The sequence below is a fragment of the Leuresthes tenuis genome, unplaced genomic scaffold (genome assembly GCF_036924035.1).
Source record: "Leuresthes tenuis unplaced genomic scaffold, fLeuTen1.0.hap1 SCAF_14, whole genome shotgun sequence".
Classification (NCBI taxonomy): domain Eukaryota; kingdom Metazoa; phylum Chordata; class Actinopteri; order Atheriniformes; family Atherinopsidae; genus Leuresthes; species Leuresthes tenuis.
The window spans coordinates 11193442-11217485 of NW_027325368.1; the positions used below are offsets into that span (position 1 = coordinate 11193442).

A 24044-nucleotide genomic window follows, 5' to 3' on the forward strand; every position below is an offset into this window, starting at 1 on the left:
GTTAATCCTTCCATTTGTTTTAGTTATTTCTCTACTATCTAAATCTAACAGACCAAACGGCCTGTTAGGTCTGGTACGTGCAGGATTTCATGGTTGTTCTTTGCCTAAGTTTGAGGTCCATGGTAAAATCCCAAATGCCTGTGTGTGGTTGGGACTGTTTCACTACTTTGACTGGCACTGCAGCTACACATAAAGATCTATTTTTTTTTTTTCTTAATGCAGATTGAGAAAACATCACTGGTGATTAGTGATTCACTGAATAAATGAGAGAAGGAAAGGTTTTCACTGTATTGCATTGCATTGTTACAGTTTTTAGAAAGGCCACTTAATGGTGGACTGGCTTTTTAAAACTTTTTCATGTGCTGCCATTGTCTAGCGACCAGTCAAAACAGCGACTGCCATCTATGCCGGATGGAACTGATTTTCAGTCATTTAGTTAAATTTCTCTTTGTTTTGTTCAAGATCCAGTTTCATCAGTGCTGTTTACTGCTGGTGACAGAACAAGTTGTGTTTAATCCTCCCATTTGTTGTAAGTATTTTTCTTCTATTGAAATGTAAAAGAAGCTGCGGGTGTTTGGAGGATATTAGAAGAAGTTTTTAGCAGGATCACCCTAACTCTGCCTCCTGCTGCCATATGGGTCCCACACGGAGATGTCATAACTGCTGGGTTTTTTTTACCTTCTTTTCAGCTTGTTTTTTTAAACAAACATCATGTTTAATGTGTGAATACAGATGGCTGAGGCAGTCAAAATCTTATTTCTTTCTTACCTTATTTAGATTCTATAATGTGAGACAAAAAGAACCCGAGATCTGAGAGAAAAAAATAAACAGAGGCAGACGATAAACAAATAAATCATACAGAAAAGCAGAGTTTGCAGTGTTTGTCTATGTTTGCCTGTGAGAGAGAATAACTGACAGTGATTTGCCAGATGACAGCAGTATGCAGGCTGCGTGTTTGGTCATTTATCATTTGGAGAGCTTGCTTGTTAGAACACATTCACTTTAATAGTCACTCTGAACCGGGAGGACTGAGATGAGAGGAGGCATTTTAATACCACATCAACACTACAGCACAATATGAGACCACACAGACAAATATACCATGTTAGCAGTGTATTCAGTATACGTACTTTGAAATGCAAGAACAGATGCAAGAAACACGTTTCCTACTGATAAAAAAAAAAAACTGTGCTAAAAATAAACAAAGTCGTCTGTGGAATACTTGACTTTTAGTTTTGTGCGTCAGTCAAGTGGACTGTGGACGCGCTGCAGCTAAACAGATTAAAACTGTGACTAATGAAATTTTCTCTGGTAGATTAATCTGGGGAATATCTTTTAGATTGCTTGAGTGTTTGTTTGTTGCATGCTCACAAAATATGTCACGATATATTCTAAATGATGAGTTCCTGAGAACCCAAACTGGTGCCACCACCTTACTTATTTTGCTTGAAAAATAACTTGAAACATTAAATATCAAGAAAGAAGCATGTAAGTCCTCTGCTGATTGACAGATGAAAACACATCTTTATGATGCTCAATAGTTTTTGCAATATTATGCAGAAACTACCAAGCAGAACCTCGGAGTGCTGTAGCGAAGCCAAAGTAAGAAGTTAACTTTGTTTAAAGCTTTGCGATAGAGCACTGGAGTTTGTTTCTAATTTAGCATTTGATAATCCAATATTTATTGTGGTAATTCCACCTCTGAGTTTCTAATTACAACATGTACATTACATTAGAAGCTGGGAATGTCATGGTAATGCTTTTAAAAGAATCGGAAACACAAACTGAACATGAAAGTAAAACAAAAGTACACATATTTGTGGCCTGAATCACCCTCCTAACCAGGACTTTGTTGCTCTATAGTAACATCCCAACACTTACTGCTTTGCTCCTGTGAATATCAATGTCGCCACTAGGTTATTATCATTTTGGGGCCTTTACTGAAACTAATATGGTTGCTCTTAGTGCTAGAACCATCTCACACAAACAGGATTGGTGCATTCAACATACAACATTATTTCCATACAGCCCCAGCAACAGTCATTTCAGCACAATGTTTATTACATTGGCCGGTAGTGCTGTTTTTCTCCTTTTACTGAATAAAGTGATTAAATAACAGTCACGATTAGAAGTCGCAGTGTAATGAAACACAGGTGCTATTCAATATTTCATTAGTTCGCCCTGCAATAACCTTTGTTCGTTCATTTCTGTCCATAGACGCACACATGAAACAAGCACCTCTGGTATCAACTCCAGTCTGGGCCTGCAGGTGTCCTTCCCAGGCCCCGTACTGCATTTCCTGACATTATTTCTGCATGCTAAATAAAATAATAAGGCTATTCTCTGTCTAAAGGCATCTTCAAGGGTAAAAAGGTTGCTGACGTGGTCCAGGCCATAGGGTTTCACCTCTCAGAGCATGTGAAAGACAGCTTATATTACAATGGATGAAAAGTGCAGACATTGCTGATGTTACATAACAGATTGTTAGAATTTCAGGACAACTTCGGTGAAGAGGAATATATGAAGGTGTACCCTGCGTCTCGCCCAGTGGCAGCTGGGGTAGAAAGAAAGGAAAAGAAGAAGGAAGGCTAAACAAAGACAAAGAAAAGGGAAGTCAATAACCAAAAATTCACTCAGACTGATGGACACAGAACGGTTTGTTGGCTGGCAGGGAAAAAAGTAATTATTTGTCCACGTGAGGATGAAACTCACACACACAGCAGAACAGTCCTGTGGAAAGAGGCGAATGGCACTAAGGAGAGGAAGCAGGAACATTTTAATGAAGTTATCGCAGCCATTATGTTGTCAAGAGCCCGTCATGGCCATGGCTGCATTGTCCTCCTCACTGTGCGAGAGTGCACAGAAATGTGTTCATGAAGGGAACTACCTTGTTTATTGCCTTGATTGAAACCAGTGAGGAAAATGGGTAGTTTTCTTTTCTCACCGGACCAAGGTTAATTTCTTGCCTACTGAAAACAGCAAAAGGTGAGGAGATACTGACATTCTTTGTTATTCCATTTAAGTTTACCCTAAGGTTGATTTCAGGATTTAGAGCGATAAACTGTCAAAGTTCACAGAAAGTCACGAAATGACCAAGTAGCACCTGGCAAGAAAAACATGCTTATGATTCTATAACAATATCAGACAAAAGTACTTAAAAATGTCTAACAACTTTTGGTGAGCACTGTAAACCACCAGTTGGTGCACCATATTGTAGCTTTAACTATTTATTTCAGCTATCTCAAGGGAGTTTGAGAAATCATCAACAGAGGAAGAACACTAGAATTTGACGCTTTGCTGTTACAAATTGTGCATCAGCTGCAAAAGTTCCTAATTTGCCTTGGATTAATGTGACAGATGATGAGTACAGTTGAAAAAGGACATTACTTTCTGCCTGACTACACAAAAGAAACAATATTACTTGCACTGGCGTGAAAGCTAAGCTAAGGTTCTACATCAGAACACGTGAAATTATCTGGTGTCAGTCCAATTTTAGCTGTAAATCCATGAAAAAGACCCTAATGAATGACTCATTTTTCACAAATAGGGTTGACCGACCACAGTCGTAAAGAACGGCTAATGTTAGCCTTGTTTATTGTGCAGGTTTTCCATTTTTATCCAAAAACAGCCTTACATGCCAGCATAACACTGCACTCACACTCATTATCAAGCTCAATTTCTCCTTTGATGTGAATTCATCTTTGTGGCAAATACAGTCACCGGAAATTAAATAAATACAAACAATGCCCTTCATTTCAAGCACAAAATAACCCCCATTTTATTAGATAAATCATTTGGAACTTGAAGAGGATTATTATGATACTTTATAGCATAAAATAAACTGTTGAGTCCAATTAAGTTTGTTTTTGTTTTGTAAAAGGTCTAATGAAATTATGATGTATGTCTCTGCTTCTCCCCGGACTGAGCTAATGCAGTAAAAATGTTCTAAATCGAAGCACTTATTTTAAACTCTCCATTAAAAATGTAAGAGGAAGGTTATAAAACATGCCGTGCCACATACCCATCATTCACTGAGCAGTGGAAAGGTTAGGGCTTAAGGACCTCCCTGGATTCAACCTCCTTTAAGGTCTTACAACAGTATTTTACTGTGAGGGAGGGTGTGAAGATTCAGGCTCTTCTTGTGCTTTTGTCCCACAGGGGACACTAATGTAAAGTTCAGGGTTACAACAGGCATGTAATTCCAGTTAAATTACTCTCTGGCTTTGAATAAAACAAGAGTCTGGTACAGATGTGGAAAGGTGGTCTGCAGAACGCAGAAATATCTATGTGTCAGCAATAGCAAGTGAGAAAACAGACAAATATTTTTATGCATGTTTTAGAGTGTTCACTTCCATAACTCAGTCCAGCTCTATATTTAGAAGGCATCACATATCAACAGAACCTGCCTCTAACACCAGTGTCTTAGCCTTTCACACATTTTTGGGGATTGTTATCAATCTTCCCTTTAATTCTACTTACTGAAAAAGTAATTATCTTTAAGCTTGGATCACCTACAAGTTGGATCCTGCAACACTGATTCTTTTACAGTAGAGGAGCTGATACAACGTTGAAGACAGTTTTGAATATCAATCAGAGGACCTGTGGAGGGGGCTGGACAAAATATGAAACAAAGGTCTCAGTTATGTGAACAATCTTTGCTACAATCTGCAGAGATGCCACATTCTTTAGACAACAACTGAATGAATGAGATAAAAGCAGCAGAGATTAAAACTCGTGTGAGATTTCAGACTGACTGCACACAACTTGATAGATGAGCAGCACAGGGATGCAACAGTATCTCAGTACCAAACACATCTTCTTTGAATAACTTGTTCAATATGTATGACATCCCTCTGCTAGACCTGTAAACACCAAGATGAGGATAAGAAAGTGCAGAACCGATTAAGGGATGATTGACTACGGCTATCTTATTTTCTCTAAAAAGTACAAAAAATGATGGTATGCTGTAAAATTTAGTGTTTAGAAAAATAGGACAAGGCAGAAACTGATGGGTAATAATGTAGAACAGTGGAGAACAGCATTGGCCACTGTGGGCCACAAGGGAATGTTAACATTTTTTTTTGTTGTGAAATCAATTTTTCAACCACAAACAGATGCACAATTACAACAAAAAAATGAAAAATGACCAAACAGACAAGTAAAATCAGCACAAAGAGATGCAAAATTAGCATTAAAAATACTGTAAAATCATCAAAAACAGATACAAATTACCACTGAGACACACAAAATTACTGCAAAGCAAAGATGAAGAACGCCCACATAGTAATGCAGCATGACCACAAAGACAAATCTGTTCAGTACAAAGAGATGCAAAATGACCACAAAAAAGCACAACATGATCATACAAACAGGAAAGATTATTATGAAAATATGATATGCTAATGACTGAAGAGATGTAAAATTACTATGAAGAGAACCGAACAAAAAGATTAAATCCAAAAGGAAATTCAGAGTTACAGTACAGGACATCAGGGTATCTTGGACCAAAACAAACTAAATTAAAGCAAAATCGGACAGGCAAGTTATCATAATATTCATGTCTTTATGAATAAGAGCTTTCTGAGTTAGCATCCACCTTTTTATAAAATGTAGAAGCAGAAGAGGACAACAGTTAATTATATTTGCTAATTACATTTGATATCTGCAAAGCATCCAATTAAAACGGACCCTGAAAAATAGCTTTTAACCTTCCTCTGAGTTATGCGTGTGTGTGTTTCTATCTTTGTGCTCACACACACACACACACATACACACAAACATGCAGGGTGGGGGAGAAGTACCATGATAATGCAGACGTGACGCGGTATGAAAATCGTAATGTTATGCATATAACTACTGTTAGAAAGGCTCCAGATTTCAATGATTAATATTGTTTGTTATCCGTCTTGGTAGTTCCACCTTAAGGGTTAACATTGAACAAGTAGTCCGCACCACCTTAAGAATGCAAGGTATTCTGGTTATTGTAGCGGTACCAGAGAAGTGAGCGCCCGTTAAGTTTAGTTTAGTCATCATTATATGCTGTTCAGCACCGAAGTGCCAGTGTGCGTCATTGTTGATTAACCACACACACACACACACATTCAGACATCTATTCAGTGTTAGCACCGTCTCCTGCCATGTAAACAGTCTCATGCCTGTAACTCACCTGTGCCTGCCTCTCATCAGTAAAACTGCCTAAACTGGATTCCAATCTCCTCTGTTTGTGTCCTGACCGACGCCCCGGGAGCGAATGTAGCTTAAACTCAGAACGTACCAACCCTATACAGTCCTTTATTCTAGTCTCACCAACATTTATGGTCCTTCGAGCCGGATTTTGCCCCATTTACTCCCAGCATGGAATTCGAGGACGAGTATTACGGAGCACGGCCTAAGCGTCAGATACGCCCACCAACCCACTTCGATGACTACGAGGTCAACTATATCGGGCACAGGCAACAAGACAGGCATGGACGAGACGGAGAGTGCTTATCTCACGAAGAGGGAGCGGCCAAGATGACCGCCCTCGACTCCCGCCATGTTCCCTTCACTGACTACCACAGGAGGGATGCTGTCCCAGATGAGGCGGACATGTACTACCGAGAGCGGCAGATGTACAGTCCGGAAACCCAGCTAGCCCACCTACGGTATCCAGAAAGGGATCTCAGGAGGGAGATACAAAAACCACCTTCACCGCCACATGCAATTCAGGAATGCAGCCCCATGTCACAACAGTCGCAGCGAAGTAGGCACACTGACATGGAGCGACTCCACGAACCGTGGGCCGGAAGTGGAAGGCTAACCAACACTACCCCTGCCCACATTGAGGATGAAGACGACTGGCCCGACCCCCCACCATGGATACACACCGAGGACTACGAGGAGCCATTTGACAAACCAGTGATGGAGAGATTGGAGCAGCTGATGCTGGAGCTACAGTCGCTAAAGAACCAAACCATGTCAGCTCGGCACTGGAAACCACCACCTGTGATGGCCAGCTGTCACCCTCCACGACTGCAATCCCACCAACTACAAAGGGAGTCACATCCGTCCTACAAGGCAGCCACCTACGCCGCGCCCTGGCTACACAAGGAGGACCCTGCCTCGCAGTCTCCCGGACCCAGGGCTTCAACCTACACAACAGGTTATGCACCTCAACAGCGTATGTATCAGTACCGGCCTGAGACCCAGCCTCCACCCCCCAAAGCTATGTCATATGCCACAGCTTATGCACTTAAGCCGACCCCAAATAACCACCTGCCTGCATATCCACAGTTCATTCCTTCAGGAGTGCCATCCTATACAGCAGCCTATATCCCGCACCAGCCTGCAAACTTCCCAGTCTCCACTCAACAAACCGCATGGATGCAGAGACAGAACCAAAGTACCCCTGTCTCACCATACCATGATCCAGCAACTGCCGCTGAACAGACATACAGGGGCCCACGTCCAACCATACCCAACTTCAACCACCGTGACCCATGTGAGTGGGCACGTTTGAAGATAGCCCTGGAGAACCTCTTGCCTGTTGAAGGGACTGAACTGTTTAAGTACCAGATTCTGGTCGACCACCTGAAGTTTGAAGAAGCAAAGTTGATAGCAGACTCCTACCTCAACTCCCCCACACCCTACGCGGATACCATGTCAGCCCTAAATGAGAAATTTGGTCAGCCGCACCAAATAGCCCTCAAGAAAATAGCCAGTGTCCTAGACTCACCTGATGTTCGCCGTGGCGACACTGCAGCCTTCGAGCGATTTGCACTACATGTGCAGTCTCTAGTTGGCCTCCTAAAGACCTTGGGCAAGGAAGGGGATGTGGAACTTCGCTGTGGGTCTCATGTAGTGAGACTGCTAAGCAAATTACCTCCAGAGCAAAGAGCTGACTTTCGTCGATGCACCTTCAGGGAGCCAGGTGCTGTTCCCACCTTGATCGATCTCGCCCAGTGGTTACAGTATGAATCCTGGTGTCAAGACTATGATGGGCAGACATTGTCCAGGGGGCCGAAGGAGAAGCAAGTGTCCAGATCAGAGAGTCATCAGGGACGAAGGTCAGTTAACATCCTTCATGGTGCTAAGGATATCAAAGAGAACAATGCTCATACAGGAGGCTCTAAGGGGAAGAAGGTGAGAATCAAACCCTACTGCCCTTTCTGCGAGAACGAGGAACACTTCCTCAGTCAGTGCACCCAAGTTCTGAAGCTGTCAAGAGAACAACTCACAGAGTGGATAAAGACCAACAAGAGGTGCTGGCGCTGTGCAAGGCCACACCAAGCTGCCCAGTGTGACCTCAAGAAGCTCTGTAGTTTATGCCAAGGGAAGCATCTACTGGTCCTACATGAAGTCAATGATAGATCATCAAGATTGACAACCAAAGAGGAGAGTTGTTTGGTGAGCTCGACCACTGAAATCCTCTATATCGACCGGCCACCAGAGGACAACCGGGTCTTATTGAAAGTCGTCAGAGTGCTCCTCCGGTATGAAAGCCGTACTATAGACACCTATGCCATCCTGGACGACGGGTCCGAAAGGACTATGCTCCTATCAGCAGCAGCTCAGGAGCTTGGCCTCCAAGGCACATGTGAAGACCTGCCCTTGAGGACCATCCGGCGGGATGTTGAGACCCTACGTGGCTCCACGGTCTCTTTCCAACTCTCTCCTGCTGATCAACCTAAGACCACCTTTCTAGTCTCAAGGGCCTTCACCTCAGCTCGCCTTAGTCTTGCCGACCAGTCCTACCCAATGGACCAACTCCGGAAGAGGTACAGTCACCTAGTAGGTCTACCCATTAAGTCCTTTCAGAAGGTCAGACCCCTGGTACTTATTGGCTCGGACCATCCACACCTGATCACCTCCATTGCGCCAGTCAGACTGGGCCCCCCAGGTGCACCCGCTGCTGTCCGGACCAGACTAGGTTGGGCCCTTCAGGGCCCAGTGAGGTTCGTCCAGCGCCCCGCATGCCCTCAGCAGTGTCTGGTGACGTTGGTTTCTCCACAAACTTCAGAACTCTTCAAGCATGTCGAAAGGCTCTGGCAGCTCGACACTATTCCATACAGGAGCGAGAGGGTCGTAACCAGGTCAAAGCAAGATCAAGCGGCTTTAGCCCTGCTAGAAGAGAAGACCACCCGCGTAGAGGTATCGGGAGTCCGGCGCTATGCCACACCCCTTCTGCGCAAGGTAGATAGGCCTCTCCTTCATGCTTCCAAAGAAGCCGTCATGCCGAGTCTGCGGAGCACAGAAAGACGGCTAGCTAAAGATCCAGAACGAGCCAAAGCCTACAGCCTAGAGATTCAGAAGTTAGTGGATGCAGGTTCAGTCACCAAGCTAAGCTCTGAAGACCTCAACCACAATGGAGAACAGTGGTACATCCCCCATCACATGGTCAGTCATAATAAAAAGAACAGAATTGTCTTCAACTGCTCCTACCAGTACAGGGGCCAGAACTTGAACGAGTCGCTGCTGCCTGGACCCACTCTTGGAGCTTCACTGTTAGGAGTACTGTTGCGCTTCCGGGAACATGCTGTCGCCTTAAGTGCAGATATAAAGGGAATGTTTCATCAAGTCCGCCTCCTCCCTGCAGACCGCCCCCTCTTGCGGTTCGTGTGGCGCGACTTAACCAGAGATGACCCTCCAGCGGTGTTCGAATGGCAGGTTCTACCGTTTGGCACCACCTGCAGTCCATGCTGCGCTACGTTTGCCCTGCAGCGTCATGTAGCTGACCATAGTCAACCAGGAGATGATGTAATGTTTTCTATTGAGAGGTGCTTCTATGTAGACAACCTCCTGCAGAGCCTGCCTACGTCTGAGGAGGCCAGGCAGCTGGTAGACAGACTTCGAGAGCTCCTAGCATCCGGTGGGTTTGAACTACGCCAGTGGGCCAGCAACATGCCAAGCGTCGTTGAACACCTACCCAAGGAGGCCAGGTCTGATAGCCTTGAACTCTGGCTTGCCCAGGACAGGGTAGACTCCCCTGAATCCACCCTAGGACTCAGCTGGCGCTGCCAAACTGATACCATAGGCTACAAACATCGACCCATAGAGTACGATGTTCCCACAATGCGGAACATTTATCGGGTCTTAGCCAGTCAGTACGACCCTTTGGGATTTATCCTACCCTACACCACTCGAGCCAAAATGCTGGTCCGACGCCTTTGGGAGAAACACAGAGACTGGGATGATCCTCTCCTCCCCCAAGACCTCCTACAAGCCTGGAACGCATGGGTGGAAGAACTACAGGTTCTGCCTCAAGTCACCCTGCCACGACCATATGTGTCTGCTGAAGTGGATCAGTCCAGTGTCACACGTGAAATCCATGTGTTCACTGACGCATCCGAGCAAGCTTATGGTTCAGTGGCGTACTTGAGAACGGAAGACAGTCGAGGTCAAGTTCATCTATCCTTTCTTCTGGCCAGGTCCAGAGTAGCACCCAAGCGACACCTCTCCATGCCCAGATTAGAGCTGTGTGGAGCAGTCACTGGAGCTCAACTGGCTAAGCTCCTGGAAAGGGAGCTCACACTGAAGATCGACCGCACGACCATGTGGACAGACTCTACAACGGTGCTGACATGGCTGCAATCAGAGTCCTGTCGCTTCAAGGTCTTTGTTGGGACCAGAGTGGCAGAAATACAGGAACTGACCAGCTCACATGCCTGGCGTTATGTGGATTCCATGAGGAACCCCGCTGACGATATCATCAGGGGTAAAGCCCTGCAAGACCTTGTGAAGCCCAACAGGTGGAGCCAAGGACCTCCGTTTCTTCTTCAGCCCTCAGAGGAATGGCCTGTCAAACCCACTGTCAAGTCTATTGATGATGTCTCTGAGCATCGGAAGTCTGTCTTCTGTGGTGTCTCCTCCCCCGCGACCAGCACAGTAGACACGGAGGCGAACCAGTATGTCACTTGGAATGAGTTGCTAGAAGCTATAGTACAGGAGCAGCACGGGGCGGCAGAACAGACCGGCAGCTGTACTGCCGAAGATTACCGCAAGGCAGAGATCTTAATTCTCCAACGAGCCCAGCATGATAGCTTCCAGGAGGAGCTGCGGCTCCTGAAAGCAGGCAAACCTGTTTCATCCAGCAGTAGGTTGCTCACCTTGGCACCTGAGATAGATGAAGAGGAGGGTCTTATCCGTGTCGGTGGCAGACTCCGCCGTGCTGTAGACCTTGAGCAGACAACAGTGCATCCTATCGTGTTGGATCCTGGTCACCTGTCTACCAGGCTCCTAATTCAAGACTTTGACGATCGCCTACACCATCCTGGCCCAGAGAGGGTGTTTGCTGAGATTCGGCGCTCATATTGGATCTTGCGGGGCCGTGAAGCAGTACGCCGCTTCCAGCGTACCTGCACCGAATGTCGGCGATGGAAGGCCAGACCTTCTCCTCCCAAAATGGCAGACCTACCGCCTGCCCGCCTACGACTCTTCAAGCCGGCTTTCTTCTCAACAGGGATGGATTGTTTTGGGCCATTTCAAGTTAAAGTGGGAAGGCGCATGGAGAGGAGGTGGGGAATTATATTTAAGTGCCTTACTACAAGAGGCGTCTACATAGATCTGCTAAACGCCATCGACACTGACTCATTCTTGATGGCCCTCAGGCGATTTATCGCCCGCCGAGGTACACCAGCTGAGTTATACTCCGACCAGGGAACAAATTTCCGGGGAGGAGAAAGGGAGCTGCGAGAGATGTTTGCCGCACTGTCACCAGATCTGCAACAGCAACTCGCCAAACAAAGGATCAGTTTCCACTTCAACCCTCCTGCAGCACCCCACTTTGGAGGAGTCTGGGAACGGGAGATCCGCTCTGTGAAGACAGCTCTTTACACTACAATTGGAGCCCAACCAGTACCAGAGGAAGTTCTACGGACCGTGTTACTTGAAGTGGAAGGGATAATTAATTCCAAGCCATTGGGGTATGTCTCATCCAGTCTAGCTGACCTTGATCCTGTGACCCCCAACGTCTTGTTGATGGGGCGGCCGGATGGATCCCTACCCCAAATTGTGTATCCAGAGACCGAACTTCTGAGTCGCCGTCGCTGGAGGCACTCTCAAGTTCTAGCAGATCGCTTCTGGTCCAGCTTCCTGCGGAATTATCTGCCCAGCCTGCAGACTCGTCAGAAGTGGCACTCTACACCAGCCGATCTCGCAGAGGGCTCTGTTGTGATGCTGGTGGACCCTCAGCTTCCTCGGGCTCTGTGGCCTATTGGTCATGTTACCAAAGTTCACCCCAGCGCTGATGGTCATGTCCGGTCAGTGGATGTGAGAATCAAGGATCGTGTCTACACCAGACCAGTGGCCCGACTTGTCGCTCTGCCAGCGGTCCCAACTGGCGAGGAGGAAGCTAGCAGCACCACCCACACAACTCCTCAATGAGACACTAAAGACTGTTTCACCTCTCTAGAGAGCGAATGTACTTAGTACATTCGGGGGCGGCTGTTAGAAAGGCTCCAGATTTCAATGATTAATATTGTTTGTTATCCGTCTTGGTAGTTCCACCTTAAGGGTTAACATTGAACAAGTAGTCCGCACCACCTTAAGAATGCAAGGTATTCTGGTTATTGTAGCGGTACCAGAGAAGTGAGCGCCCGTTAAGTTTAGTTTAGTCATCATTATATGCTGTTCAGCACCGAAGTGCCAGTGTGCGTCATTGTTGATTAACCACACACACACACACACACATTCAGACATCTATTCAGTGTTAGCACCGTCTCCTGCCATGTAAACAGTCTCATGCCTGTAACTCACCTGTGCCTGCCTCTCATCAGTAAAACTGCCTAAACTGGATTCCAATCTCCTCTGTTTGTGTCCTGACCGACGCCCCGGGAGCGAATGTAGCTTAAACTCAGAACGTACCAACCCTATACAGTCCTTTATTCTAGTCTCAACAACAACTACTGTACCCTGAAGGAGAGAAACGAGGTACAACACATACATTATGAGATATCACGCCCGAGCGCGTCCTGGCTGAAGACACCTCTAATCACGCCTTTAGGCAAATGACATGTGATGACGTGTGCAGAGCCCCACCCGCACTACATATATATATATATATATATATATATATATATATATATATATATATCATCTTTACAGTCATAGCTGCTGTTCACCGAGCCCAGCAGATGGGCGGGGCAAACAAGTGTTGTACCTTGTTCCTCTCTTTTAGGGAACAGAAGTTATACGCATAACATTACGTTCCTTTTCAGTCGATGCAACACATATAGTATGGGACATATATTACACCCCGTAAAGCAGCTGTCGAACCAGGGTCACAATCAGCACCTTAGTGTGGTTCAGACCCAGCAGAAAGAACAGAGTAAGCCACCAAAGGGGCTGTCACATCCAAATGGTAGGCAAAAGAGCGCGGTGACGACCAACCAGCAGCAGCGCAGACATCCCTCACAGAAACTCCTCTAAACAGGGCCCATGACACAGCTACACCCCTGGTTGAATGAGCTCTGACACAGTGAGGTGCAGGGAGAGCCCTGCTGCTGTAGCTCAACCTCAAACACAAACCTCAGAAAGTGTCTGTGGTCTGGATGTATTGCTATATGAAAGTAAGCATCAGTGAGATCGATTGTTGCCAACCAATCTCCTCTCAGTGTAGCTGAATTCACTGCACAGACGTTGTCTCTTAGCTACTCAAATGGTGATTTTGTCAGATGATGCAGTGGTTATAAAAAAATCTGAATTTAATCAAAAGCAGAGCAGCAGTCCAGAAATGCTTCAAGCTGATTTTTGGTCACAATTTCCGATGCCTTAAACTGCCAAACAAAAATAAATAAATGAATAGAATATGAGTGAGTGAGTGCAATTTTTTGGGGAATTTGGCTGTATTAATATACACTTATACTTTTTACTTTTACAAAAACATGCTAAAAGATGGAACTTTGGAGCATTTTGGAGTTGAGTTGAGTGTATACGTGCAGCAAAGATTTAATCAGCTACATTATATGTATGTGTTGGTCTAGTTTTGAAAAGATCAATTTTGTACGATTTTGTTTGGATTATTGTCTAACACAATGATTTACATTTCCAAGTTTTTTGGTGTCCTGTAGACCGGCAAAGTGAACACAAATAAGTACACAACCCCGCTTAAGGAAGAAAGAAGATATCGGTTTAATTAGTTCAAAGAATTCCAGTATGATGACAAAGGACTGGACCACAACACAAAAACTGAGATGCCTAAAATTAAAATCGCTACACGGGCACTATGAGCATGAGACTGTTACTCAGTAACGCCTTTGCATTAAATTTCAAGAAGACAAAGTGTAATACTGTGCGTTTCAGTTTCCTGACAAACTTTTGTCATGTGAAATAAAAAATTTCCAGAATAAAAAACCAGAACTCATTTTCTGATCATCAGTGTCTTTAAGTATTACAGTTTTTGAGTGACGGTTCATTTGCATGTCCCACATGCAGGCTCACACACACGTGCACACATGCACACACACGTGCACACATGCACACACGTGCAGTCAGGATATAAACTGTGGATGCTCGCCACTCATACAGGCAGCACCTGTCAGCTGGTGTTGTAGGACAGCCAAGGGCTTGTTTGTTTCTTATTTTCCCTCTCTTACACACTTTCAATGTATGTGTGCGTGTTTATATGTGTGTATATATATATATATATATATATATATATATACACCTCTGTTCGAGGTCTCCATTTCCCCTCCCACCTCTCCCGCTGCTGTTCCTTCCTTTACTCCATTCTGCCTCTCTGCCTGTCTCACTTCATACCAACCATCATACCTCCATCCATTAGATCTCTTTCTCCTTCTCTGCACCTGTGACCGAAAAACAGACTCTCTCAGTCTTTCTCTGCCTTCCTGCTCATTACAGCCCCGAGGCAGCCACTCCATCACAGAGAAAAGGCAGAGATAAGCTACAAGAGTACACCTGTGCCTGGTATGAATGCCAAATCCACAGGCAGTGACAGCCAATTCCAAACCGAATAATGGAATCAGCAAAGCTCAGCTTCAGACAAATCAACCTGACAACTTTATCTCCCGCTCTCTATTTCACAGCACGTCACAGAACTCATTATTAAATGAGAAAAGCAATCAGGAGCAAAAGAGAAAAATGTTGATGCTGCCACAATACTGATCGTGAAGGATTACGTTTACAAAGCTCATTTACAGACGGAACAGGTTGGAACAAAAAGAGACACATGTTTTTATTTCTTCAGTAAGTGCTGCTAAGTGTTATTTATCCAAGGAGATATGAACTTGTTATGCCAGCAGCTACACACACTATTAATGATTAACAATCAGAAAAACAAACTCTCTACGACTGAAGCAAAACAAAGAATATTTTTATTAATAACATGTGTCATAGAGCCAAAAAACACTTTCCAGTAGGCTTTTGGGCACACAAAAGGCATGCTTTTAGGTCCAGAAGAAGGCATGAGTCATCGCTGATATAAATTATAAATATGACAAATACGGAAAAAAATCTCAAAAATGAGAAATTCCTAACTGGAAATGATGAAGATTTAATTTGAGGTAATTTCCCAACAGTCATCTAAGATTTTTCCTTGAAGGCTGTATGATATTTACGTACAGTGTTTATTCATTGCTCATTTATTTTTGAAAACTTTATGTTTCTTAATCATATTTTGGAAGTTAAACCAATTTTATAAAACTATATTTTCATATACTAAGTCCTCGTACAAACCTGCTACAAGCATGCATCTGAACACAAAGGGAAGAGTCTGAGTACAGGTGTGAATTCCCCCAAAGATGCATCAAGCAAGCAGTGAGATTCAAATGTGAACGTGTCCTCAGAAGTGCTGGCGTACCAGCTCATGATTTGAAGAGCTACTGAAACACCACTGAAAAACAACAATAAATTCATGCTGCATTTTGGCTGGTGCCAACAGCTATAATTAGCCAAGTACTCTGCCAGTGCTGTTGGCCAGTTGTATGAGTAGAAAAAAAAAGCACTTTAAAGTCCTGTGTTTATCTAAGGGTCTGGTCATAATTACATTAACAGGGCGAGTGGGTCAGATTTGATGCATCCAGACGTGGGCAGATGTGAGAAAAGCACAAGAATGCCCCAGCAAAATCATCAAGTATAAAACTTTCTCCTAAACATTGAACTTGGTAAGTAATTAATCTTATGTATCTGGAGCGGTGTTAAAAATTTCACTGAACTTCACCAACAAAAATTGTCTCCAGACATAATTCTGAAGTTACTGAAAGTTACTGAAAAACCTGCTCACTTTCAAGACAGAACTATCTTATATCTATGTCCTTGCTTCTGCTGATAAAGTAGAAATCCTTCTAAATTCATAGTGAAGATGAAACATTTAACAATGAGCAGCAGGAAAATGGTTTAGAGAAAGGGGGACTTTAAAGTGAATATCAAAATTGAGTTATGCAGAATGAAGCTTTTTTTTTTTTCCTTTTTAAAGACTCATTAACATCCTGATCAGTTGACCAGGATAATGATGCTGAGATAAACAGCACTCAGTCAAGCCTACTTTAGCTAATGTGAAATAGTGTCAGTGGGAGCTTGTTGCTCCTTCCTGAGCTCTATTATCTGTGAGTATTCATGACAAAGAGGTTTTGAGTGTGTGTGTGTGACAGAGTGTGTGTGTGCGCGACAGAGTGTGTACTCACTATGTAATTATAGATTTAGTAAACCTGAGGCTTAGTGTGACTCTATCAACCTTTGATTTGTTGGGTGAATGGACCCCAGTGATAATTAGACGTGTGTGTTAATGTCTGTGTGAGTGTAGGTGTGCACATCAGTGTGCAGGGGAGTTATGTCTAGAAATGCGTGACCTCCTTTCGTAAGGGTTTGTGCATTTGTGCGCACCGCTGTTAGACAAGCGAAAAGCTTTTCATTGACGATGGCAGTTCAAGTCCAGAGTGTGTGCATTTGCAGTGATGACGGATGAATGCTTTTCAGAATACAGAAAGAGAAAAAGAATACACAAATATTTGTTTAAAAAGCAGCAGCGCACATATTTATAAGTTAAGTTGACATTTCATAATAACAAAACAGAGTTTTCTGTCTGTATCTAAATTCCTACGTAAATAAGATTAACACATCTCTTTTTTCACTACATGGGTTTGTGTATGCATTAGAAATGGTTTGAAATACAACTGGGAAAAAAAATAAAAGCCTGCTAGAAGTTTAACGTATGGCTCGCTAAACTGAAACATCTACCATTTATTAAAAAGATGCTTAGCAACCTGCCTCTAATTTGTTCCAAGTAAGGATTCCACTATGTTTAGCCTCTGTGCAAAGAAATGAAAGCACAAAAGCAATACTCTTAAAGCTTTGGCGTGTGCCTGTGCTGCTGTTTGTGTTTCTGGAGACGTAGGCTTCAGAGTCCGACAGCATGAATCTCCCTTAATAGCTCCACAGTGAGTCTATCAGGTTGAAATACCACAGTGTAAATCTTTGACATTAAATCTATTTGATGTTGCAGGTTGACCTGTAAAAACAAAGTTACTAGTACACTTGCTCTTTTCAGCTAATTGGAGTAACTCTGGGGTGCATTTATCTACAGAATATAGACTAATAGCTTCAGCTTTGAGCTCCGATCAAGGTCCCATCTACTCTATTCATTACAGTAATCAATGCTGTGCAAATCCTCCTGGTTTACATTACTGTTCTGTTCTGTATGTACAGGCCAGAACAGCGAGCAGGTTTGATAAACAGAAAAGGTTGAAAAGGTTTCAAAAAGGTGAAAAAGTCTAATGTAAAAGTCACAAATGCAGATCAGAAATTTCAACGAGTTGAGCAACACAATAAAATGACATGTTAGTACAAACATATAATTTACACACGAGTTACAATCGCAAAACTGAAAAATGTAAAACATAGTTCTAAAACTTTGTTTGTCCAACTGTTGAGCAAGACCAACAAAGCTGTGGGCCCCGAAACCTTTGCATCACATCAGTACCTGTTATTCCATAAGACATCTGACTGATATCTGATTTCTGCAGACTGCTGGCTGTCTAGTTGTATCTTGCCGACTTCGAGGCCGAGTCAGACCAAACAAAATAAAACTTTCATGCCTTGTAACCAGACAGGAAGCCTCATTAACTAGCATAACCCGAGAGCACAGATCATTTTGCAGATATAGGGAGACAGCAAGCAAGAATCTCAACAATTCCAAAAACTCCAGCAGGCACTTGTTTTAAAGCAACTATCTATAGTACTGTGAAGCCAGTGGAGGAGTGTCTGATGACGTTATTACTCACCGAGGCCAGGTGGGTTCTCAGGACATGGTGGTAGTGGTTTGGGTGAAGGTGTCTGATTGTTTTCGGGCTGCATACTCGGCATCAGCTGTTCCCCAGTAGCAAGGTAGCTGGCTAATGTCGCGTTAGGCCTGGTGAGGTTGTAGTAGTAATAATGGTGTCCACTCCCTGCTCCGCTGACATTACTCCTGGATCCATTGCGGCCATTGTTGAAGCGGCTGAAGATGTCGAAGCGCTGCGTGTAGACGTCGAAGTACAGGATCATCATAATGAGGAAATGGAGCAGGCAGAGCAGTAGGACGGCTTTGCAGATGCGCTCCAGAGTGCGACCCAACATCAGCCGGGTCATGGCAGAGGGAGATGACCGCCCTGCGACGGCCAGCCACGACAACTTTGGCACGGCGCAGCTACGGGCATGCGCTCATCCCAATGGTTGTGTGGGTAATATCAGCTTCTGTTAGATCTCTGATGAGGACATATGGTTCGTTGGGACCCAACTATCTGACTTCAGCAGGGGTCATGGGTTGACTGATAAGGAGGCCACACCATCAGCTACACCTCCTAAAATCTGCATGGCCTGCTTGTTTGTGATGTGACCCCAGATTCTCTGCATGACTAAGGAACTGAGCACTTTAATTAGGCTTTAACAGAGGGTTTCTTGAGCCAGGAACTCAAGTGTGTCAAGTAATATACTTCACTAATGATATGACAAAGATAAAAAAAAAATCAATTTAATGTCAAACATGATCTTTGAGAGAAAATCCCCTGACATGGATATGTGTTCATGTGGCTCAGGTTGTAGCTGAAGCTTTGGAGTATTCCATTTTTAAAAGACAGTCCAATCAGTCCAAATGCTTGCACTTAAGGCTTCTGAGAAATGGGTGATGGTACAAACATTCATCTGTGTAGAGGATTCGGTGGCATTCACATAGGGGAAGGCCTTTAGTTATGGCACATAGATATGGTCCTAAATTGGGAAGTCTCAGGCACCTGTAAAAAAGAAAAAAAGAAAAGAAAAAGTTAGGAGGACTAATCAAATATAAATGTAATTTAACTATAACAATTTATCAAATCTTTTACTAAAAGGAGGACTCTGCTTTTGAATAATGTAAATGTTTTGGCTGTTTACTTAAACCAGTGCAGGAGAAGTGCCATTAATTATAGGAGTGCATTCTGACTCAGTACAGGGACTTCTTGTATTATTTGCTGAATGAAATCACACCAAACCTCATCGATCTTCCACTAGCACTTTTAGCATTCAGTGACCTTGTTCTTATTTGAAATGCATGGCTGAACAGCAGCAAAATACATTCAGACGTCCCCTTTTCAGCAGAGGAAGAAGTATATATGAGTAAAAACACAGTCGACAATAAAAGCATCTACAGAAGCAAGCAAATTATGAGCCTTGACAGGGGTAGTTCAGCCAAATTGACATGCCAAGTCAATTTTCCAGTCAAGTGGTTTAAAAAGCATTTATGATAGAATGAGACGGCAAGTGGGAATACACAATGCAGTGAACATATGAGCAAACGAGAGAAAGAGGGGGCACTTAGTGGGTTCCCACGGGTGACGCTTACTGGAGGTTTATAGGTTTTCCAATCAATGAGAGAAAAGGCAAAGAAGACAAAAACCCTGAAAGACATCAGATATTCTGATGAACCAAAAGAAGCAGAGATGAACAGAGAAGTAGTAATAAGATATCTATATGCTAATATCGCTTCTTGGAAAAGGATGGATATCTAATGCACGTGTCAGCTCTGATTTTCTCCAGTGGTTAATCTCACAGGTACCCTCGGGACAACTCCTCATCGCAAGCAAATTGTGGATATTCACAAAGTATTTGGCATGTCTGGAAAATGAAATTTGATCCACAACACACTCATCAAGCTTGGAGAAACAATGAATCCATCTTTATCTTAAAATCTGTTTGCTTTGTATACTCTCAGCACAGTCCTGGCAACCTTACTTGAATATATACAATCCAAAAGTGAATCAGGCGATCCTAAGTGCCTGAACAGAAATCAGGAGATGCAGCAATACATCTACAGATATTTGAAGAAAGTGTAGAATCACTCGTTTCAATTCTAACAAGAATGAAACAAATAGAACATTTCAAGCAGATATAGGAATGAATACGCGTTCATATAGAATTATGAATAATCAGAAAGTATTTGTATCCAGTCCTACATACCAGACGTTTGAAAACTCAAAGTTTTCTCTGACACTATTTAAGACTTATGTAAAGGCATTCTTTGGAATGTTTTACGCTCTCTTACTCTTCATAAACAGCCTTGTTTACTTCAGATTACCAATTCTTTCTTTGATTTTTACCTAATTTGAGATCAGGCATTCTGAGTTGCCACTGATTCAAGCACGACAGCGGAATGTTATTCGAAGTAAGATAGACTGCGAAATTAGAGAGATAAAACTTAGATAAAGCTTTTGTAAAAAGAAAAAAAGTATCGTATCGGTACCAGTATTGACAAAAATCACCTTTGGTTTTACTTGGTATGGGATCCGAATGAAATTAGTGGTATCGCAAATCACTATCTTAGAGCAATTACACTCCAAAAGACACAATAAACACACTCATAGTTCCACTGTTCCCCATGTGAAATGTCTTTGCTTGGCAGGTGTGTTTGTATACCAGCAATTAGAACTGAATGTTAGTGCTTTAGTCCTCACGTGGCTTATGTCTATACCTTTCGCTCAAGGTTTTAGCCTAAAAACACCCTGAACATAGCAAAAGAAGAAACAAAGGTAATACCAGCAAAATGATGCATTTCTGCAGAGAAAAAGACTTCCACCTACTTCTGTGGAAGTCATTAAAAATCTATTTTCTATAAGTGTAGGAAATGTCTAAATAATTCCTACTAAACAGCTGATCAGTATCAGTTCATAGCCTTGAGAGTAAGAAGCAGAACGATCTGGTATCTATGCTTGAGTGAAAGTTCTCAAGCTTCTCGGGGCAAAATCTACAAAATTTAAATGCATGCTGAAAAACTGAGAGGATGTCTAGATAGTCGGCTGCATTTTGCTGGTTCTGTGTTTGGTTTGCGGGCTATCAAAGCCTGGACTGCCTGGACATATCCTAAACAGTTTGTGCCTGAATGCGTGTGCAACCTGCCAATACCTGAGATGGTTTGTTGTGGTGTAATACATGTCAGGATTAGTCTCCCAGCCATGTTGTTGTGGACACAACAGGCTGGAATGTAGCATATTGAGAAAGAAATTTTTCAGACAAGCCCAAATGAACAAAGAGAAGAACGTTTTTGTTCCATTTTCTGTTACAATTACAAAGCTCAGGAGCAAGAAGAGTTTCCATTGGTGTAAGACAGGTACTGAATTGTTTGAGCAGCGAAGAAACCAAAGTAAAAAAAATTCACAGACAGGATAAAGAGGCTGTTTTGCCCGGCTGCACAGGACTTATCAGAGGTCATTGTAGACAGAATACACATCAGTGCCTTTTCTCTCACACAGGGTACAAAAACTGAGTCCCTGGGTTCTAGATCCATCTGCACCACTGCACTTATTTGTTTCACTCAACAGCCTTTTCAAGAAGGTTTTGGGGAGTGTTGAGTTAAAAAAGGTCAGCAGACTAGAAGAAAAGAGGGAATCTGATTTTCAGTTTCTCTCTGATGCTCGTTCCTCCCACTTACTTCTGTATTAGTTTTTTTCTCTGTAACAATGCAGATATTGTCTACATGGCAGAGAACTTTCACCTCAACGTGTGAATGTAAACTAGGGAGAAAAATAAGGCCATGAATACATCTAAAAAGAAAAAAAGGTTAGAAGAAAAAGTCAAGGAGAGACACACATGGCCGCAGCAACAGAAAGAGGAACAGACCGTTTATGTAACCGGTTTATTCTAGAATCCCTGTAACTCCCTTTTTAACAACAGCAATAAATTTCATAACAGTCCCCTCTTCATATCAAGTCTGCCAAGGAGCCCACAGAGAAATCTTACAAAGATAACTGCCAGTTTCCATCTCTGTTAAGTTTCAGTGCTGCCTCTAAAACATGTAGACTGCACAGTCCAGATGTTCTGTCATAATCTTCATCATCACCACTGCTATTAGTGGCTATTAAAGAGGGTGCTGGGAAATGAGAGTCAAAGAGAGATTAGGAACATAAACAATTATATAGATATATATTATAGGGTTAGAACACATAGAGAACCAAGTAGAAACATCCAAAACCCTTAGCCTCTTTGTTTTTTCAAGATTGGAACTAAGGTGGCCCAATGTGGTAAATCTTTACTTTGGTACATCTCTTACCACAGCGATAAACGGGCCCACTTATCTCTATGTGAAGCTGCAGAAATTCCAGCATTGGTCACAAAGGTTAACAACTGCCCTAACTCACCATTCATAGGGCTATGGATTACTGTAATTGTAATAGTGCAAAGAGAGTGCAGCCACAATGAGCTTGTTGGACTCATAAGCAGAGAAAAAGAAAACCTCTGACATGCCAATGCAGAAAACGACTCACACAAGCAAGTGCACTTCTGACACTTCTGAAACTTTTAATACAAAACAAGACAGAGCTGCAGAAATAATCACGGATCGTGATTAAAATCGGATTAAAGCATGGATAAATTTAAATTCTGAATTTGCAAAATAACAGAAAAAAATGTTTAACCAGCCAAAAATGAATGATTAAATTGCCAAGTATAAAAAAAAAAATGGTTTCAAAATCATGAATAAATGAGCTGTGTTTCCTGCGAGGATGGAGGCGTGTCTGATTGGCTCTTATGGGTTTTACCCTAACCAAACTCCTTAGATACTAAATTACAAAGACATACAAAGACATCCTAATGTGCAGCTTATGGTCAATGGTCCACATGTCCTGCAAAGATGTGGCAAATGATGAAGGCATGATGCTGTGCGATGTGAGGACACCAGCAGAGTAGTGAGAGTCAAGCTGCTGCCTCAGGTGAGAGTTTGTAAAACTACCAATGAGATGGTCATTGCAGAGGAAGCACGTGTTGCTCCTCAGTTCTCCATAAAAAAAAAAATCATTCCATAGAGTGTCCAGTGACCACAGTTGCACCAGAAACTGTAAGTAGGGTTCTCTGAGTGGGTTTGTAAACTAGCAGTGAGTGTGCGTGGATGTGTATCTCATTTGTCTCTGTGTGTCCCTGTGATGGACTCATGACCTGTCCAGTGTGTACCCTGCATCTCACCTAATGACAGCTGGGATAGGCCCTCAGCCCACAACCCTAAATTTGGCTAAGCAGGTATAGAAAATAGATGGATGATCTAACTCCACAGTTTGCTGCATCATAGCTCTGTCTCTAAGGATGTTTTTAGTGACTTTTTTTTAACACTAATAACATGTTTACATGAAAAATTCTGCATTTGCTTATTAACTCAATAAAACCTGATGCAACACATTTCTCACAATGCACCTTGCCTCGCACAAATTTAAACTAAATTAATCCTAAAGTTAGTCCAGTCTTAAATGGTTATACACACATCTGGCGTTGATCATAACTAAATCACTGACAAAAAACTCTTGGAAATCAAAATAATGCAATATTTCAAAGTAAAAAAAATTACATCTGACTATATATATATATACCTGCTCTTCATTTTGTCTTTAAAGTTGAGAACGTTTAAGTTCAAATTACAATGGAAAGACCATTTCTGAATGAGTATAGAGATGAATGTGATGAGTAGCTGGTAGCCAAAACCACTGGGCAAAGGACATAGATGAAGCAACACAGTTCTCTGTTAGTGCTGAGAAAATAAGCGAGGTGAGGATTAGCCAAGAGATCAGAATTATTTCTGCAGCACAAAAATGTCAAGCATTGGCTGCTCTCAGCCTCTCATA

General features: G+C 42.9%; 1 protein-coding gene across 1 annotated transcript in view; it reads right to left on the bottom strand.

Moving 5' to 3' along the window:
• Positions 1-24044, bottom strand: part of b4galt2 (UDP-Gal:betaGlcNAc beta 1,4- galactosyltransferase, polypeptide 2) — a 167004-nt gene that overhangs the window by 125665 nt on the left and 17295 nt on the right. Inside the window, exon 2 of the mRNA XM_072363148.1 lies at positions 18213-19199. Coding sequence (XP_072219249.1) covers positions 18213-18558 — 346 coding nt within the window. The 5' untranslated portion in view covers positions 18559-19199. The remainder of the gene's footprint in view (positions 1-18212; positions 19200-24044) is intronic.